This window comes from Paramisgurnus dabryanus, chromosome 4 (genome assembly GCF_030506205.2).
Source record: "Paramisgurnus dabryanus chromosome 4, PD_genome_1.1, whole genome shotgun sequence".
In the NCBI taxonomy this organism is placed as follows: Eukaryota; Metazoa; Chordata; class Actinopteri; order Cypriniformes; family Cobitidae; genus Paramisgurnus; species Paramisgurnus dabryanus.
The window spans coordinates 636,367-657,201 of record NC_133340.1 but is presented as its reverse complement, the minus strand read 5'-3'; the positions used below and the strand labels follow the sequence as shown (position 1 = coordinate 657,201).

General features: G+C 37.4%; 2 protein-coding genes across 2 annotated transcripts in view; one reads left to right on the top strand and one right to left on the bottom strand.

Moving 5' to 3' along the window:
* Positions 1-20,835, bottom strand: part of LOC135785885 (adipose-secreted signaling protein-like) — a 260,005-nt gene that overhangs the window by 108,195 nt on the left and 130,975 nt on the right. The window lies entirely within an intron of this gene.
* Positions 7-16,835, top strand: LOC135785877 (ATP-dependent RNA helicase DDX39A-like). The gene is made up of 10 exons (XM_065295502.1): positions 7-116; positions 3,653-3,865; positions 5,828-5,955; positions 6,772-7,048; positions 11,352-11,470; positions 12,859-12,990; positions 13,122-13,231; positions 14,111-14,255; positions 16,354-16,501; positions 16,590-16,835. Exons 2-10 carry the CDS (start codon positions 3,658-3,660, stop codon positions 16,604-16,606), a joined length of 1,284 nt encoding a protein of 427 aa, XP_065151574.1. The 5' UTR covers positions 7-116; positions 3,653-3,657; the 3' UTR covers positions 16,607-16,835.

The following is a 20,835-nucleotide window of genomic DNA, read 5'->3' as shown; positions in this document are numbered from 1 at the left end:
TTGACTCTGAATTCAGCCAATGGGAGCGCTGCGTTTTCATATCCGGGTAGCGCTATAAACTTCAAGGCCTAACTACACGATTTGCGAGTGGCGACGTTCATTATCAGCATCTAAAGGTAAATGATGTTTTATTTGTGTATTTTATCTTCGGTTTGTTGTGATGTACTATAATTAATAGCTCAAATGTCCTAGTTGAACATGATAACGGAGCCTAATTTAGAACTCTAAAGGAAGAAATGGACAGTTGTGGAGACCTCGCGTTTCTGTACGTTAGTCCTGCAGCCTTTAGGACTCGAAGCCTAAACACGAAACTGATTTATGTAAGAATAGTTATAGATTTCATAATTTTATCAGCACAGCTCGATTTCGAAGTAATGGTAAACGTATATGGTATTTTAAGGCAAGACATTTTTATTTTATTTTAGTCAAAACGTCGGTTTGGCTGATACAATGAATGGCGGCTCTTTTGTCTGGACACGCTGCGGTAGGCGATCGATTCAATCGGGGCAGGTTTTAGATAGTTTACCGGCCTGTATCAGTTTTTCTATAAATCAACGCGTTTTACTGTATGTGGCATTTGTAAACGGGTGCTTGTAAACGTTTCATTTAAGAGGTCATGAAATATAATAAAATAAATGGTAAGAGAGTTCTGAATGAACTAAGCACTAGTCCCCATTCTAGTTTTTCAAAACCTATTGAGCTATATACATAGATGGCATTTTTGTCGTGTTTCAAGCCTGTGTAAAGTCTTTTCAGAGAATAGTTTTAAAGGCATTATAAATGTTTTGCTGAAACATGTTACCAAGACTGAACAATGTATGTTAGTACTGAATAGTGGAGCTAACACGTTAAACAGTTTATCACATTTGTGTTCAGGATTATTTGGGCGGGGCTTAAACGGTAGCTAGTAGGGCTGCACGATTCAAGCTAAAATGTGAATCCCGATTTTTTCCATGGGAATTGAGATCCCGATTCTCTCACCCGATTCTCTTTATTTTAACAAAAACATTTATTATGCACTTAACTAAAAAATGTGCTACAGGACTTTCAGTTATAATAACGTTTCTTAAAAGTCTCTTTTTCATATTTTAGACCCCTTAAAATTTAGAATAATTTAAAATTTGTTAGCTGTTAAATTGCACCTGTGCTTTTTGTACACTCTTAAAACAAATGTGTTAAATTAACACATCTTGTGTCTAGTTAAGGACAACACATCTAGTGTGTTGTCCTTAATTTAACACATCTCTGTGTTATTTTTGGAACAACACACTTTGTGTTATTTTAACACATCTTGTGTTGTCCCTTTTATTTATATGAACTCAAAATCAACACAAAATGACACATAATGTGTTAAAAATAACACATAATGTGTTAAATAGTTTAACACAAAACAGTGTGTTAAAATTAACACATCCAGGATGTGTTAATTTTAACACATTATTTTGTGTTAAAATATTTAACACATTATGTGTTGTTTTTAACACATTATGTGTCATTTAAGTTCATAAAAAATAAAAGGGACAACACAAGATGTGTTAAAACAACACAACGTGTGTTGTTCCAAAAATAACACAGAGATGTGTTAAATTAAGGACAACACACTAGATGTGTTGTCCTTAACTAGACACAAGATGTGTTAATTTAACACATTCGTTTTAAGAGTGTACTATCAAACTGGCCAACCTTAAAACTTTAAAAACACTAACGTTAAACCTTTAAAAGACTAAAAGATCAACATTTTGAGGCATCAGAGAGAAACGCAGACATGTAACAATGTTCCCCTCGTGCGAAAAACCCTTTCTAATGGGGAATGCAAAGAGGCCGTTTCTCAATGTGAAGGCTGCAGCCTCTCTGGAGGTCGCATTTCTAAACTGCGCATCATAAAGACTGTCTAATTTCAGAATATTAACAATTAACGTTATAAAGATGACTAATATTTTTAGTTAATAATAAATTGTTGAAGTATGTTAATGACTTGCGAATGTAATGCTCCGTTAACTCAAATGAACCAGGCTTGATGACGTATACAGCCTGCATGCGACCTCCTGAGGTTGCAGCCTTCCGATTTAGAAACGTCCGCAGCCTGAGGTAAATAATTTCCTTGCCTTCTTTAGAAACCAATGTTGTTGCATCTTCACTTTCTCCGTCGCCACCAGGATTTTCTAGCCTGGCTCCGCCCTCCTACGTGCTTCCGCTTAATTTTCATTTCCCTTCAGCAGTACGTCTGGGATTTCTCTATAGAGTTTCGTTTTCTCCTGCAAAAATCTGCAGGACCAATCAGCGAACAGATGGGGGTGGCTAAGAACGATGACGTTGAGGTCGCGCGTCAGTTTGAGTTGTAGTTCAGTAATGGCAGCGGAGAAAGACGTGAGAAAAGCTATTCGGGCCGTTGTTGCAAAACTGCCGAATATACAGAAGTTAAAGCCGGAGCAAGAACCAGGTTTGCTAAGTTTTGTTTGTCTGATTATTCTGACTTGTTGTTTCCGTCCGGTTTCGGTGCATGATATACGTCACGACCTCACGTTAGCGATTGGCTTTGGCAGATCCTGAGTACTCTGGGCAGATCCAATAGTTTTAAACTTCAACAATGGACCCTCCTTAACGGAAGTAACGCTTTCCAATGGAGCGTGGCCAGACTCTCTGTACAAATGAAATGAATGTACGAGAGTCTGGTTGGACCAGGCTAAGGATTTTCCACAGTGACACTCGTTTATCCTCTCTTTTTTGTGAAAATTGCCGCTCCAGATCCACCAAGTAAACGACTGTGTTTAGGTCTGCCGCCTTGTTATACGTCACGCGAGTGACAGCGGAACGCCGCAAATGAGATGAGAGAGAGGAGAGAAACGATCGGGTCTGATTGGTGAATGAATAGGGTTTGGTTTTACCCTGTATGAGTGTGTGTTAGACAGTTTGACTGCTATTCTTGGGTTGTTGTAATGTAAATACGTGAACACTTGAACGCAGAAACTGAATACAGGGAAATACTGTAAATGCAAGTGAATCGCCGTCATTTAAAATGAAGATCGCCTATATGTATGAATCGAGATCGTGATTCTTTTTCGATTAATCGTGCAGCCCTAGTGGCTAGATGACGCACTAGAGTCACCGAGCATGGCCCCGCCCCCTATCGCAAAGATCCATAATACATGAAAGAGCTGTGCATAATATCGCCTTTGCGATTTAGAATTAATATCAGACAGGCGTTATTAGAATGAATGGCGATAAATTGTCACAGCCTTAGCTCATACCGTACGCACACTGCTGGATATTTGTAACTATTCATACTTTGTATGAATAGGTTATGCATGCGTGTACAGGTTTATGGAGCCCGGGAGAGGTATTGCAATTTGTCGTAATGCGTGGGTCTCGTACAGCTGTCTTCGTCAAGTCAATAAAATGAACTATGCTTTGCAAGGCTGTGCATCCAACTACACTTAATTCTCAAGACCTGTAAAAATACTAACTATATTCCAGGCTTAAGGATTGTTCATTTTAAATGGTATTGCATCGCTTTTGATGTCAATTTCACCTCCTTTTGTAGACCCACATATTAATTCAATATTCTATATCATTTTAGTTTTGTTATTTACATGTACATTCCAGACAAGGAAAATATTAATTTTCTCTTTTTACATGGTTGTTGCCACCAAAGTTACCATGGCCGAAAACGATGTTGACAATGAGCTGTTGGACTACGAGGAGGATGAGGAGCCACAGACCGCCGCAGACAGTGCTGCCCCCACCGGCAAGAAGGAGGTTAAGGGCTCCTACGTCTCCATTCACAGCTCTGGATTCCGTGATTTCCTCCTAAAACCAGAGCTGCTTCGTGCTATTGTTGACTGTGGTTTTGAACATCCTTCTGAGGGTGAGAATGAATGACTTTTGTACTACAGTACATTTTCAGTTGTATGTTTGGCACCTGCTTTTATCCAAAGCTTACAGTACATACAGTGCAAAATGTACAGTGGATTATAAGTAGAGATGCACTGATCGACTGGCCAGAGACTGGAATTGGTTGATCTTACGCTTGTCCGTACCGGTAACTGGCCACTCATTCTTACGACTTAGACTTGTTTAATCTTGTGTCATGTCACACATGCAGCTTATTACAAGCTTATCCCGAAGCACCAATTAGTGTCACAACTAAAATGTGAACATCTAACGTAAGATTAATCTCAGTATTGAGGTTGAAAGCATTTTATTTTTTTTAATAAAAGATCATTTAATTTAAATGCAGTAGGGCTGTCAAATTTTAATTCGAATTTCGAATATTCGTCGAATGTAAAAAAAATATGCATATTCGAACGTAAAACTTTGCATTCGAATTTTACCTGTGTCAGGAAGCTCACGCAACGTGATGATGACGTAACTGACGCGGATTGTTATACAGAGCGTTAGCGGCTCAGCCAACTATGCGGAGCAAGCCAGCGTTATTCATTTGAAAATAGCAAGAAAAGACAGTGGGGATTACGAGTCGGACAGAATATTAAAAGGGCTGTGTGATGCTGCTTTGGTTTTTGGAGCATCAACTGGAATTCAACCGCAAAGTGAAACTAACTGAGATGACAGAATTAGTGTCGTCTGCTTCTAAATGCAGTTTTAAAGTTTAAAATAACTGATCAACACGAAAGTGCCATAATACAGCTGCTTGTTTAGCAACATTAAACCCATATGTGCATCTACAGAGTCCACACCGCATATGAGAGAGTTGCAATGTAACGCCGCGGTGGCTTTATTTTAACTGACTGGAAACTTGACTTTCACCTGGACATTTGATATGCAAGTTTTTCATCTACATTATCTGCGTGAAATATAAACATGATGATCATCTGCCAACTCGACTGTTTCAGCACGTCCTCTATTAATTACGGAGAGTTTTACGCTTTATTAACGGCTTCGCTCTGCGCGTAAGTTAAACATTTTTGTTCTGTACTTTATTACTCGCATATATTTCTACATATTTTCAACCAAGGAACACACAAAATATAATATAAGTTGTTGTGAATAGCGTTTAAGCTTGACAAAATTTAAATGACTAATGATCTTTCCCACTTATTTTGGCTTAAATAAAGATTAATTCGTTTTTATACTTTATTAGAAACACGTTAATTTATCTACTTATATAAAATGCCCTATATTAATATGCATTGTCTATGTATGGCATTCGTTTTGTACATTTACAGGTGCACAACTATACTGGTTAATTTTGATTTCATTAGTAGTGTTTATAACATTCGTTTTAACAAAAAATATGCTGTGCATTATTATTATTGGGGCTTTGTGCTGCGCCCTCTTGTGGGCTTTTAGGAGTATTTTCTCCAAGATAAAGTAGGTCTTTATAATTCGAATATAATTCGAATTTTATTATTTTTCAAGGACGAATTTCGAATGTACTTGTTCAGCCATTTTGACAGCCCTAAAATGCAGTTTGGGTAAAGGTGCAATGTTCAATAATTTCTTTTAACATGGAAGTAAAGTTTTTCATGATAAAAAGTAGAATTTTGTTTGTACATCCTGTTATTATAGTACATAGAAAGAAATCGACAAACAATTGTACCGGTATATCAAAATGAGAAGTGGAAATTGGCCTAGAAAATTGTAATCGGTGCATCTCTAATTTTAAGCCATATATTTTATCACTATATTTGTTTCCTGGATCAAATCAGTGACATTTTGCACTAGTAATGCATTGCTCTACCAACTGATTTTGAGTTTTGATTTCTTTAGAGTATATAAACCGTTTATACATTTATATGATGTTGGCTTCGTCTGTGTGAGTTATCTTAATCATTTAATTTGTGTAAAAGAGAATTTTCTTTCTTCTCAGTCCAACATGAGTGCATTCCACAAGCCATCTTGGGTATGGACATCCTGTGCCAGGCCAAGTCTGGTATGGGAAAAACGGCTGTATTCGTGCTTGCAACACTCCAACAAATCGAGCCAGTGGATGGGCAGGTGTGTGTTTTAATTTAAACCTACAACTTTTTAAACCTAATCAATGTTAGGGGGCATTTTTCTATTTTTAACATTCTAAGGGGTTGTGTAAACCAAAACTTTTACGACTGCGGCCGGCGCATGTTTTCAATTGTTTCCATTGGAAGCTCGGCGTTTTTCAAATAAGCCAGCAGCTAGCGGCTTTTTTCCGCCCTGAAAACCGGCGCTCTGCGATTTTTCTGCGCTCGGCGCTGAGCGTCGAGAGTTGAAAGAGATTCAACTTTGGGAGAAAAGCTCTGCTCGTCAATGTCAGTTCTCACGCGGCCGCCCAATCACAGTGGAGGAGGGGCGGGACATTACCACAGCAACCAACCGGCTCGCAGCTGAAGTATCACAGCTACCAAAGCGCTCAGCTGAAGAAAGCTGGCACTCAGGTGAAAAACAGCTGGCATTCGGCATCGTCAAGGCGTTTTCAGCCGCGTTTAAAAGTTTTGGTGTGTCCAGCCCCTAAAGATAATAATCTGTCAAAAGTATAGGGCGGGATTAGTATTGTTTTTTCATACAGCAGTGTACAGAGGTTTTTGACATGTAAAAAAATCTGTGCAAAAGCAGATGTATGCCTGTTTCTATATTATATTGCTTGAGATTGAGTTTATTAAAGATGCACTAAGGATTAAATGTGTATATAACATTGGTAGGCTCTCAGTCATATTTATCTGTGTCTGTGTGACTGACTATAATTCAGACTTTTGCCTTGATTCAGTTAAAGATGTAGTTGTAGATGTTCTTGTCAGTGGTATGAAAATCAACCTAATTTCATATTTGTTTTCTGCTCAGGTTTCTGTGTTGGTTATGTGCCACACACGTGAACTGGCCTTTCAGATCAGTAAAGAGTATGAGCGTTTCTCCAAGTACATGTCCAACGTTAAGTGTGCTGTCTTCTTTGGTGGGTTGTCCATAAAGAACGACGAAGACGTGTTGAAGAAGAACTGCCCTCACATCGTGGTGGGAACACCAGGCAGGATCCTCGCCCTCATTCGCAACAAGACACTTAACCTCAAAAATGTCAAGCACTTTGTTTTGGATGAGTGTGACAAGATGTTGGAGCAGCTGGGTTTGTATATTTTTGTTTATTCTGACTTTTACAATTGAAGAGCTCAGACGCGAAATCGTCAGTGCCACCTTCATAAAATGAGATGATGATATAAACAAAATGCTCTTGACACGTATGATCCGTTTATTAAAAACTTCCACTTAAAATCTACTTTTCTGGCCTCAGGCCATTCAGAAATACTTAAGTTGACATTAAAATTAAGATAAAATGTCTGATGCACTTGAGGGTTTTGCATCTGAGATAGGCTTGGGCGGTAATACGGTAATATGGTATACCGCGGGATCTAAAAATAGCAAAGGTATCAATTGCTATACCGCCATACCGGCCTTTAAAAAAAAACAATGAACTTATATAGCAGACAAGGATTAAATATTAAATTAGGGATGGCGAAAACTAAACATTTTCTTCAACGACCACCGAGCCATTAACTGATTAGTTTAAAACAAGTTACGCTGTTTGAAATAACAGCCATTTCGAGCCGCGCCTGCAATTTCGCAACTCTGTCGCATCTCTCTGCTGCTCTGCCTCCGGCTCATGCGAAACATGATTCCCGCAAACGTGTCGCCGAGGAGCTTGTATGCTGCTTGTATGTAATCAGAGGACAAATGACTCCTTAGTTTCAATGGTTTTGGTAAGGTGATCGCGTGGAAAATAAAGGCGTTTGTCTTATTAGAAGCTCATTTGAAACACTGCCACGGCTTATTTAAGAAAATGACAGCTCCGGAGAGACGGCGCTTAAGTTTGAGGTAGTGCTAAAAATAATAAAGAAAGATGATGATCATCATCACCTTATCAGTTAGCACTAAAATGTAGATGTAATGTAATTCCAAATCTAAACCCATCTTATGCGGAATGTTGCCTAATAGACTGCAAAACGATAAAACAGGCACCTTCAGAATGCATTAAAGACGCACCGCCAAGGCAGGTCTAACTGCCTTCTAATAACGACTAGAACAACTCTTTTGTATAATTATTATTACTTTTTTATTTTTCAAAAAGACAAGTGTTAACTTCTGTTAAGTGCAACATGGACGATGCAATGCTTTGCTGATGCAAGCCGCGAGAAAGCCCTTGTCTGTTTTAGAAAAATGCAGCAAAGATATTAAATGCTGATGTATGAGTTTCATTTATTTATGATGAGGTCCGTGCGTTCTAGTTAACAATGCAATGCAAGCGAACGCGCCGTGTCGGCGCCTCCATGTCATGGTTATTATATTGTCTACTATATTTGCTTTTAATTTATTAAATACGTGCAATTGGTTGATAAAACATTTATTAAAATTAAGACACAATTTATACAAAACGAAATTCACTTTAAAGAAAGGCTTTCTACAAAGCAAAACCTAATTAAGTGGTAAAAATGTCTAATGATTTACAAAAAAAAAACTTAATCTGCACTTTACTGTTAAAAGACGTGAATGTTAATAATTCTGAATACAACCAGGAAAGACTTTCGTTTTAAATATTTTATTGCTGGATTTTACAAAAAATATTTTTATTTTATTTGCTGGAATATGCAGAAATTAAAGTTAACAGAAAGAGGACTTTATTTCATTAAAATATGGTGGAATGTGCAGAAAATAGGTTTAAATGTTCAGCAATTTTCTTCAAGTCTGAGACTGTTGCTTTGATTAAATTTTAGCTTGATGCAACGCGAGTGCACGAAACGCCGTGACCTTGCGCCAGAACCCAAATGCCGTGACCTTGCGCCAAATGTTTTTATTGGTTTATAAGTACAAACAGGCAAGTTGTGAAAAATTGAGTGTGAGGGATTTGTTCACTTCACACAAAAATATCCTGGAAATTGGAATGAGATGGCTAACTGTAGTCGCGTTTAGTCCACTGTCTATAATAGCCTAATTTAGAGATCACTTTTTTAACCGACAACTGGTTAATTCTGTTTGAGCTTAGTATTTAACTTTTTTCATAAACTGCTAGTTGTTGCTAATAAAAGTTGTTAATATTGTTGTGCAGGTTATTTTGTTATTGTTTCAGTATTAGTGTTTGGTATTCAGTTTCTAAAGGGTTTAGGCACAAGCCAACATTATAGTGAAGCCGTCTGATTACGTCATAATTTTTTAATTATTATATACGGTAATACCGTATACCGGGGTAAAATAGGGAGGCGGTTTGATGGTATCAAAATTTGGATACCGCCCAAGCCTAATCTGAGATCTTCAATTGTTGTCTTGCACAAGAGCTAAAGGGTTGTTACTTACCAGTTTTTGATGCCACTTAAAAACTGACACCATTGAAAGCGATTAATTTCTAAACGGCAACAACAAACATCCGGCTTTTGTGGTCCAAACATAACTTTCAGTAGACTTCCGGCAAGAATCTATAACCAAGTCCCTCTAGACTAGATAATTTGTTTAGCTTGTAATCAGAAATTAGGGCTGAACGATTCTTGCTCAAATGTGAATTAAGTTTTTTTTCTCCATGGGATATGAGATCATGATTCTCTCACATTTATTGCACTCAAATAAAAAATGTGCTACACAGGACTTTATAATAAATTGTCTTAAGTCTTTTCTCCTTATTTTACAAATTTGTTAGCTGTTAAACAAAAACAATAGAATGTTGACATTAATAAATAAAAATAATTAAAATAAATGGCACCTTAAAAACACTAAACTATCAATATTTTGAGGCTTCAAGGAGGAGTGTAGGCATGTTACAATGCTCCCTTGTGCTAAAAACCCTTTTTGGTGGGGAACTTGTGGCAGTAATACAAAGGCCGTTTTTCAATCTGAAGGCTGTAGCCTCCGGAGGATGCATTTCTAAGCTGCAGACGTCATGAAAGATGGTCTTATTTCAGAATATTAACAATTTTAAAGTTGACTCTTATTCTTAGTTAATCGTAAATTGTTGTAATATGTTTATGACTTGCGAATGTAATGCTTAGTTAACTTTATTAAACCAGGCTTGATGACGTATGCAGCCCGCATATGCGACCTACTGAGGCTGCAGCCTTCCGATTGAGAAACTCTTTTTTTCTCTCTCTTTTGTGTGAAAATTGCCGCTTCAAATCCACCATGTAAACCGACTATGCGTTTAGATTTGCCGCCTTTACACATCACACGCGTGACAGCGGAACGGCGCAAATAAGGATGAGAGAGGAGATAAAGGATCAGGGCTGATTGGCGAATGAATGGGGTTTGGTTTTGCACTCTGTGAGTGTGAGCAAGTTTGCCCGGTTTTGCATCTTGGATTGTTGTAATGTAAATACGTGAATGCAGCATCTGAATACAGGGAAATCCTGTATATGCAAGTGAATTACCATCATTTAGAAAGATTGTCAAGATTGTTATAAAAAAGAATATTAACTAAAGATGCATTAATTCGTGCTTGGATTCTCTTTGCACAGTAGTGATCCATGCTTGCCATCTCCCCTCGTCTTAGGAAACTGAGACATTTTTTATTTTTGAAAGGTATTTGTTCCAGAGGTCAGTTTAGCCACTAGCCAGAGCGTTAAACAAACACAGAGTAGAAGTTAAAGGGCCCATGGCATGAACATGTTAGCATTGCCACTTTGTAAGTGTGAGCAAAAATGTATCGTTTTGGGTGTGTCCTTTAAAATGCAAATGAGCAGATGAAGTGCAAACATTGATCACCATGATGGTGGTTTAATGCAATTCAAACTCAATTTTGCTGTCAATTATTTTTTTTATCTGTCTCTCTGCACTAAATGGCAGTGCTGTGGTTGGAAAGTGCATATTAAGGGGGTGGTATTATTATAATAAGAGCTCCTTATGACATCATAAGGAGGGATACATTTCAATTACCTAATTTTTGCTCATACCTACAAAGTGGCAATGCTAACATGTTCATGCCATGGGCCTTTTAACTTCGGGCCAGGTATATACATCATACATCGTCCCCGATGAAACGTTAAAGACGTTATATACGTTAAGTGAAGGATCTTTATGAAAAAATAAATTGTCGTTTGTGTTCAGCTTGTGTTTTGACCATAAAGACAATTGTTCTGAAAAGTGCTGTTCTGGCTGTGGAAAAAAGTAAATCCAAACAATTCACTACAATTAATCTAACTTATGTACACACCTGTATGCCCGGTTGCAAAATGACTGCTTGAGCACTGGCAATAAACATTATTTTATTATCTGTCATATACTTCGCTTTAGATTTTTATTTTTTTTTAATAACTCCTTTCTTCTGCTGTGTTTTATGTGAGGTTTATGCAAGGAATGTTGTTTATATCTTACATTGTAATACATGAGTACATAAACGGAGGATATTCTAATACAGAATTTAAGAAATCTAATTCTCTGTGTTTGCGTGCTAGATATGAGACGGGATGTCCAGGATATCTTCAGACTGACCCCCCACGAGAAGCAATGCATGATGTTCAGCGCCACACTAAGCAAAGAGATCCGGCCGGTCTGTCGCAAGTTCATGCAAGATGTGAGTACTCCTGTTTTTACTCCATTCCTATGTTTGTATTAGGGCAGTGCTTCCCAATCCTGATCCTCGAGGCCCCCTTCCCAGAAAGTTTTAGATGTCTCCTTATTTAAAACACCAGATTAAACTTGTCAGCCTCCTTCTGAAATGGTAAACAAGCTGATGAGTTAAATCAGGTGTGTTAAATGAGGAGACATCTTAAACTTTCTGGGAAGGGGTCCTCGAGGACATGTTTCTGGGTACGCACTGCTTTGCACATTTTGTATATTTTGCCTACCTTACAACATGCCTAATGAACTACTGATCAGAGATGTGAAGAGCACTGGGTACCCAGGAACATGATTTAAAACTGCTGTACTAAGGATGTAATGGTAGATTTATTCGTGCTTGAACAGTCATGGTATGGACGTCATGGTTTGGTGCATGCAGTTGATGATGAATACGTGTTTACAACTGTATGCTGTGCAGACCGGTGACATCAAAGTTCGTTCCCAGTTGTGATGCGAGTTTCATCTGCAGAAGGGCTGCACAAGTTTGGCAATAAAAAATATTAACGCGTCTGCTAGTATTATTATAACCTACAGTATGGAGTGCAGTGGCTGTGTTAAGGGTTTCGGCGCTTGCAATTAAACTTGTGGCCGGACTTGTCAAAAGTGTAATGTATTTGTTGTAGCCTGTGAATATGCACCGAGCAATGTTTACAGTCACAGGTTTTATTTCTTCACATTTTGAGCATTACTGTCTGGATGCACACAGCAGCAAACTTAAATGATGTTAACGGCTTGTCACGTGCAGTTTCATCAAGTGATTGACATACAATACAGTTAAACAGCTCTGCATTACTTCTAGCTGTGATGAACGTGAGCGGGCGCTCTGTATCTGCAGTCATGCAGGGCTTAGCGGAGCTTCGCATTCATTATAAAACACTCGTTATAAATGCGTTGATGAGCCGCAGATTATATACGTACTGACCCGAGGGAGGTTTGTATTTTTCCCGAGAACCATTCCACCCCTAACAGATATATAACTGTAGTTTTACCTAGGCCATTTTTTCTGTACAGCTGATAAAAGTGCATCCTTAATACACTAAAAAGTCTATACTGTATCTCAAAGGGGGACTAAATGGTGCCAACTAGAACAAATTAATTTGGATTGCTGTCTGTATAAAATGAATGAAAAGAAATCTAGCACTTGGTAGTCGTTGCTTTATCCTGTTGTACCGTTCTGTGACCTCTTGCTTACCGAGCTGTAACTTTAGTGTTCTTTTACACCCCTAGTAGTATTTAAACATTTTGTATACAGTTTTTGTGAATTCAAATCGGGCGGCATTTGAAACGTGACCTTGAGAGACAAGATGTTGTTGATTATAAATCTTCTCCTTTCTCTTTCAGCCAATGGAGGTGTTTGTTGATGATGAGACCAAGCTGACCCTACATGGTCTTCAGCAATACTACGTCAAACTGAAGGACAGTGAGAAGAACCGCAAACTGTTTGACCTACTTGACGTTCTTGAGTTCAATCAGGTAACTTTCACTTTTTTTCTTTTACTCCGTGCCTGGTACATTGAGCAGATTGTCAGATTTTTCTGATGGGATTGTCCTAACCCTTATCAACATAACCTATATCACATCAACTGTGCTTCTGTGTATTGCAGGTGGTGATATTTGTGAAGTCAGTTCCCCGTTGTGTAGCTCTGTCTCAGCTGTTGGTTGAACAGAATTTCCCTGCCATCGCTATCCATAGAGGCATGGCTCAGGAAGAGAGGTGAGACGTAGGCATTGTAGTCACTTAACATTTAAAATAGTTTGAATGATCATAACATCTTACCATTACCAAAATGAATGTTCTTTTTTAAAAAATATTAGGGATGCACCGATACGATACTGGTATCGGGTATCGGCCTCGATACCAAGTTTTCTAAAGTACTCGTTTAAAGTCCCCCAAAACCTGGAATCGATACCACGGTCTGAGAAATGTTTATGTTTGAGCGGCGTGTAAGGGGTTAATGCCTCTTGTGTTGTCCAAAGAGGCAGAGTTTACAACAAACTGGAAAACTAGTCCTTTGTTTTTTTGTTAAATTATATGACTAAAGCTGTTACCTGTAAATTTAAATCATGTTTTTTTATTAAGTACTCAGTATTGGTATCGGCAAGTACTGAAATGCAAGTACTCGTACTCGTATTCCAAAAAAGTGGTATCGGTGCATCCCTAAAATATATACGAACATACAATATATATTAGGAAATGATTGCATTTTGAAGGAGCGATCCACAAAACATACACTGAGTTTCAACTGTTTGCCCTAAGGAAATACTTCCAGGTTTTATAAGTCAGGTAAGAGCCCCACCTGGTGAATAAAAGTGTTTTTTTCCCTGCAATCTGTATTTCCATCATAAATAGAAGAGTGTTTTAACTCTTTCCCCACCACTGACAAGTTAACTCGTCAATTAAGAGTAAACGCTTCCTTGCCAGAGTCGTCTTATAGCATAGAAGTAAAGTGCTTGAACTTGTTAGATGTCTTCATTTTGCTATATTGCAATTGTGTTTGAGGCTGTAGTGACATCACCCCCTTCCTTTTAGGTGCTTTGCCTAATGCAAAAAAGTCCCTTATTTGTTTTCACTTTTTCATTTTGTCTCCCACAGATTGTCTCGGTATCAACAGTTTAAAGACTTCCAAAGGAGAATTCTGGTGGCTACAAATCTGTTTGGTCGTGGGATGGATATTGAGCGTGTTAACATTGTTTTTAACTATGACATGCCTGAGGACTCCGACACATATTTGCATAGGGTACATATACACTACAGCATTCTACTTCTCATTTAAACAGTCAAATAACAGCCCAACCCAGAGTCTAAGAATACAAAAAATTAGAGCTACACAATTCATGGAAAATTAAACCATAATATTGTTGAAGCGATTGCAAAACATAAACCCCTTTCACACAGACCTCTGGTCCCAGAAAATACCCGTAAAATTGCCAGACAAGCGTCTGTGTGAACAAAAACTCGTTCCGTTAATCTTCTGGGATCGTTGCCGGAAAGAGGACCTAGTAAGATACACGGGTAACCCTCTGTGTGAACAAGAAGCCGCAAGAATGCAGTAATGGGCGTGTCGAAGTGAGGACGCGCGCGTCATCATCACAACACAAGTTATGGTTCAGCTCCTTACAACGAGAGATAACATGCATATAAAAATTCACCATGAGAAATGTTGCAAACTAGATTGAAGCAGTTATCAGGAAATGATATATGAGACGCATAAACAATGACGCACGTGCCGTAGTGAGGACGCGCGTGTCATGGCAACATGAAGTTGGTTCAACTCTTTAAAATGAGGGATTTACAACATTCACTACGAGAAATGTCAGCAAACTGGACTGAAGCAGATATCAGGTAAGTTAGCTCGTTACTTACTGCGTTGAAACGGAGATCATTCAGCAGCATAAAAGAATATCGCGTCACGTGCTCATTTGAGCTATAATAAACGAAAATACCTGCATGTCATCCCAACAATATCGTTCAGCTCCTCAAAATGCGGGTTTTAAATGCATATAAACAATCACGATGAGAAATGTCTGAAAACTGTATCAAAGCAGGGAAATCAGGGAGCTTGTCAAATATCCACTCTGAAGCTGAGATCATTCACGAGCATAGAAATGTGCGTTCACGCGCTCCTTTGTAGTCTTATCATAAACAAAAATGCACGCGAGTTGTTTCTGGAGAGAGAAATAATATATAATATGCAAACTTCAGACGCTGCGTAGAAGAGAGGGCGGGACTTTCAATAGGTCGCGTGTCTTCCGGGACCGTCACATGCCGGGTAAACTTGGCAGTGTGAATGAAAAAAAAATCTAACTATTCCGGAAAAATCCAGGATGCATTTTACGTGTATTTTACGGAATTTCTGTGTGAAAAGGGCTATAGTAACCCATGCATTCAAAGTAGTAATAGACCATTCTATTGCAGTGGCTGATATTTTTTTTATTTTTTTATTATCTGCATCTGCTTTACATCAGAGCTTCTTCGTTACAAAAACAAATCACACATTTAAGTAACAGAAGTATCGGCCCGTACATTTTTCTGTAACTTAAATTCGTGATTTGGTTTTTGTTATGAAAAGACGCTCCGATGTAAAGCCAAGTCTGACAGACAATGACCAATCCTTCACTTTTTAACATGACATTATGTTGTGTTACACACAACAACACTCTGGTTTGCAAAGTGTCAGATCCGCATCATGTCTAATAAATATATTTTAAGTAGTTTCCCTAATTTTCTGTTTGCGCCTCATTTACTGTAATTACATTTCTGTTGTATCGGCATCGGACATAAAAACACCATTAAAGGTGGGGTGCATGATCTCTGAAAGCAATGTTGATATTTGAAACCACATAAACACGCCCTTACCCCAATAGAATCTGGACCTGCTTTTGATAGACCCGCCCCACACATACGCAACGATGTCGGTTAGTAGACACACCCCTTACTGCTGATTAGCTACGTGTGTTTTGGCACTCGGCCCCGACTCCCTGTTCCAAAGTGTTTTTCAAAAATCATGCACCCCTCCTTTAATTCAAAGTCAAGAAGTTTATATATCTTTCTGATTCTACAGTATGTAAAACTCTGCACAGGCTCAATTTGTGGAGGTGATCTGCATTTTCTTTACTTGGACTCATAAAATAAAAAACTTTATTTTACATTTAATTTTGATTAAGAAATATGTTGGATAAAATGAAAAGTAGGCACACATAGACTGTGTTATGATCGAGTTCCAAAAAAAAAAAAAAATGGTTTGAGAACTGAAGTCCACTTTCAAATTCAGGTGTAATTTGTCAAATATTAAGCATGTCAAATGTTAATGCGTACTCTTATGTTGTCCTCTTTAGGTGGCTCGTGCTGGTAGGTTTGGCACAAAAGGATTAGCTGTAACCTTTGTGTCGGATGAAACCGATGCAAAAACCCTGAATGACGTACAGGACCGATTTGAAGTCAACGTAGCGGAGTTGCCTGAGGAGATTGACATCTCCACTTACAGTAAGCGCAAAATATCTTGTTGATAAACCATTTATATTTGTCATCGCCATTGTCCATTTTTGTAACCGTTTGGTCTCTCTTTCTCTAGTTGAGCAGTCGAGATGAGCAGTATGTGAAATGGCTGTCATCCAGTTCTCCCTGTGTGTCTCAGTGTTGTTTCTGCGACAGTGGAAGAGAGAACTGTCCTTTTATTTTAAGAAGATATTGCCTATTCACCCCTCTTCTCCATTTGTGCAACTATTTTATTGATCCAGAGGATTGGTGTGGGTGTGTTTTTACTTTTGTTAATTTTGGTTGTTTGTCGGTTGGTTTGAGAATTAAACATTTTATACTATGTAAGTTTTCTGAGTTGTATTTGAAATCATGTGAAAATCAGGTGATGTGAACTTTGTATAAATGCCTTTTTTAATGTGCTGAGACCTAAGCAAGCTATTTTTATGTATGTCTCAAGAGGGTAAACACTGCTATGTTATACTTTTTAAAACATTAATGTAACATGCCTGGTCTAACCAATTGTAGGAGTTTTTTTTGGGGTGGGAGGGTGGGGATAATTAATTGTAGTGCTTTGTAGTTGCAGTGGTCACACAATTTTTCTTGATCTTCTGACATGTAAATGTATATTGTACTATTAAAAGCATACGTTTAAGTTTGTTCCACAAGTAAAAATGTGCATTTGTTTCTGCCAAAACGGCTTACAAGGATTGCATCCACATCAAAACATTATCGCTTGGGTAGGTAGTTTCATACGACATCACACAGTGGCGTGGTCAGGATGTCATTTGTAGAAGTGAATTGCAACATGCTTCAGCAAATCAAAGATATTTGGATTTATGTTTTATGATACCCCTTAAAACCCTGAGCATTATCAGCAATAAATTGTTAATTGTTATGTTGCTTCATTATTCTAATGATCTACTTTTTATTTGTCTTGATGGCACTCATAATACAGTTCTACAATTTTAGATATTCTTTTGGAATTATTGCTCCCAAGTCGTCATATTAAAATGATAATTTTTTTCTAATCTAAATTATCTGCTGGAACCACTGATCTATATAAATGACTGAATTGCGCATGACGTCACACTTGTGAAGCCACCGCGCCGCCATGTTGGTATACCCAAACGTTCTATTAAATCAATGGACGTAATCAGATTTTAATGATAAACATCCCTTTACTCGTCTTCGTTTTTATATGTGAAGTTACCCTGTACATTTTTACAACACAAATGTCCAAAGCATGTAAATAGTTATTTACTGAAAGTTGTACGTTTTGCGTTTTAATCATACATTCATCTTTAGTATCAGATCAGCAGACAGACCGCAGCATATTTAGTATTAATGACAATAAACGTACTCATTCTGAAATCTATATAAATAATCATGCTTTGTACCGTATGTGCATGCAATAATTTGCTAGTTTTGTAATTATGTTATCTAAACTTACAAGTTACCTAAACTTATTTAGAGAAATAACGCTGACCGTCACGGTGTAGCTGAATGTCAAAACAAACTTTATTTATAGCCTACCCGTGTCATTAACAAATGCAACAGACACACTCACCTTAACGGTTTTTTATAAATCCATTATCCTGCCCGATTAAAACATAAACATTACAAATAACACCAGAATTAACACATAATCAACGTACACATATCCTAAAATTTAACCTTGTGTAACTGATACGCTGTAAAGGGGTAAATTTTGATCATGATTTTGAATGGAAGTCAATGACGCTCTCTGCCGGTTGGGTACGGTTGGGTATACCAAGATGGCGGCTCGAACTCTGCGCTGGCTTCACCTCACGCAGTTACGTCAAGCGTTCTATGCGCAATCCAGTCATTTATATAGATCAGTGGCTGGAACCCCTCTCAAGTGCCGCCTATTCTACGAGTAAATACAAACAAGTGTGCAACAGCATATTTGTTGACATTGTCAAAATAGTCTTTAGTGTAAACATTGGCTTCAGTCTAGATTGCAAGACAAATTGATCTGAAACGGGGCATTAAAACAGAAAGACTAAAGGTTACTCAGTTCTACCACATGAACCATACTTTTGAGTATGGGTGTGAAAAATAACTAGGCAGTTTTGTATGAAATATGGCAGATGAAGTATATTAGATATGGGATTTGTGAAATAAGCTAATGTTTTAGCAACCAGAAACACTTTATATTGAATATGTTGTGTGCGCTGCTTTATATTGCATTAAATATAAAAAAACAAAAAGTCATAAATAAATAACAATAAACTGAGGTCTAAATTTTTTTCACTGTAATTTCAATAATGGCACTGTTCAACATTTAAGTTTATATGGTTTTTACTGATATAAAAACATGAATTTATGTGCATTTATGTGGAACTCAAGGTGTCAGGATAAACCTGAAACGCACTGAGAGTTTAAGTCGTTTATAACATGCATTTGAAAAAGCAACACTTGTTAAACATAATCATTATAAATAGTCTCTATTATCATGTAAGTACCTTAAAAGGGTGGAAGAACAATAATATAAATATGCACATTTCCTGAAGATACATTTGTAAATGGTATAGGGGCACAAACTTAATGCAGGGTTAATTGTAACACAGCTACTTTACATATTTATACAGGGCAGAGCAATCTGTGCTTTTGGTCTTTTACTGTCAGAAGACGATCTGCTGTGAATGTGAAAAGTTTTGATGTGTTAATATTAAGATATTGTGTTTTGGATGAATGGAATACATTTCTTTAAAAAAAGATTACAGCAGAGCAGTGGTTCTCAAACTGGGGTCCGGGGCCCCCAGGGGGGCCGCGAGATGGTGCCAGGGGGGCCCCAGTTTTATGACATTTTATAAAATACATTCATTTATCATGAATTCTGTGTATTTAAACCTAAAAAAATAAGGTTACTAACCAACAGCACTACTTTGTATAACTTAATATGTTTTTATTTATTAAAAAGTAACATTTTAGAACAGTTTTTGTCATAAATTGTCTTTGGCGGGGCCGCGAAGGAATGCATCGTACACAAAGGGGGCCGCACGCGGAAAAAGTTTGAGAACCACTGCAGTAGAGAATATATATGACTTAAACTGATCATGAGTTCATGTTTATAATAGTTCTTAATGTGTTTGCATGTATATGTGTTATGTTTTAAATTAAAAAGCCCATTATTTCCGAATAACTTGATCATGTCTCCCTATAGTAGTGCATAAGAAGCGATGTAATAAGATTTAGCATAAAAAGGAAAATAAACTTGAAATAATGTAATTGGTTATTAACTTTATTATCATTTGTACTTGTTTTAAAATAAATCATAATGTGTTGAATGAGAAAGGAACTGCTGCTGGCCTTTCAGGCGCCACATCCAAGTGATGAGATTGATGCCTTATTCTCTCGGAAGATCAAAACTCTTGATGAATAAGAGGCGTTGTGCATTTGTCTCATAAGAAACTTATCCTCTGATGGCTACTTCCAGCAGGATAATGCACCATGTCACAAAGCTTGAATCATTTCAAATTGGTTTCTTGAACATGACAATGAGTTCACTGTACTAAAATGGCCCCCATCAGATCTCAACCCAATAGAGCATCTTTGGGATGTGGTGGAATGGGAGCTTCGTGCCCTGGATGTGCATTCCATAAATCTCCATCAACTGCATGATGCTATTGGGCCAACATTTGTAAAGAATGCTTTCAGCACCTTGTTGAATCAATGCCACATAGAATTAAGGCAGTTCTGAGGGCGAAAGGGGGTCAAACACAGAATTAGTATGGTGTTCCTAATAATCCTTTAGCTGAGTGTATATATCAGTGTAAAAAGTTGGTTTAACTTAACAAGAAAGTTACCTGGTTGCCTTTAAAATTGTTTAGTTTTTTATTGAGTTACTGTAAAGAGAAATGCAGCATTTTTGTCAAATCAACAAATATTTTTATGATACTTTAACTTAAAAAATTTAGTTAAACAATTTCAACTTGATTTTATAAGTTATGTCAACTTTTAACAGTGTAATATTTTTAAGTTAAATTAACTCAAGACTTTTAGGCAACATGGATACTTGGTTACAACTTAATTTTATAAGTTGAACCAACAACTTGTTTTTACAGTGTAAGTAAACTGTAAAAAATCTTTGCTGCCTTTATTTTTTCCAATCAACTCAGATTTACCTGTAATTTCAGTTAACTATTATTTATCTTACTATTATTTATCTTGAAGATGAGTTGTTATAACTTATAAAATGTAGTTGACTTAATTTTATAAGTTAAATAATAATAAGTTGGCCTGACTTGTAAATCTAAGTTGATTAAACAACAACAAAATTGTAAGGCAGCAAAGATTTTTTTTACAGTGTAGGCACA

What these genes read in the sequence shown, in the direction of transcription:
- LOC135785877 (XM_065295502.1), top strand. Translation starts at nt 3,658, where the DNA reads ATGGCCGAAAACGATGTTGACAATGAGCTGTTGGACTACGAGGAGGAT. An exon ending in CAAGATGTTGGAGCAGCTGG is followed by an intron (nt 7,049 to 11,351) that starts GTTTGTATATTT and finishes TTTGCGTGCTAG; the next exon opens with ATATGAGACGGGATGTCCAG. An exon ending in GGCATGGCTCAGGAAGAGAG is followed by an intron (nt 13,232 to 14,110) that starts GTGAGACGTAGG and finishes TGTCTCCCACAG; the next exon opens with ATTGTCTCGGTATCAACAGT.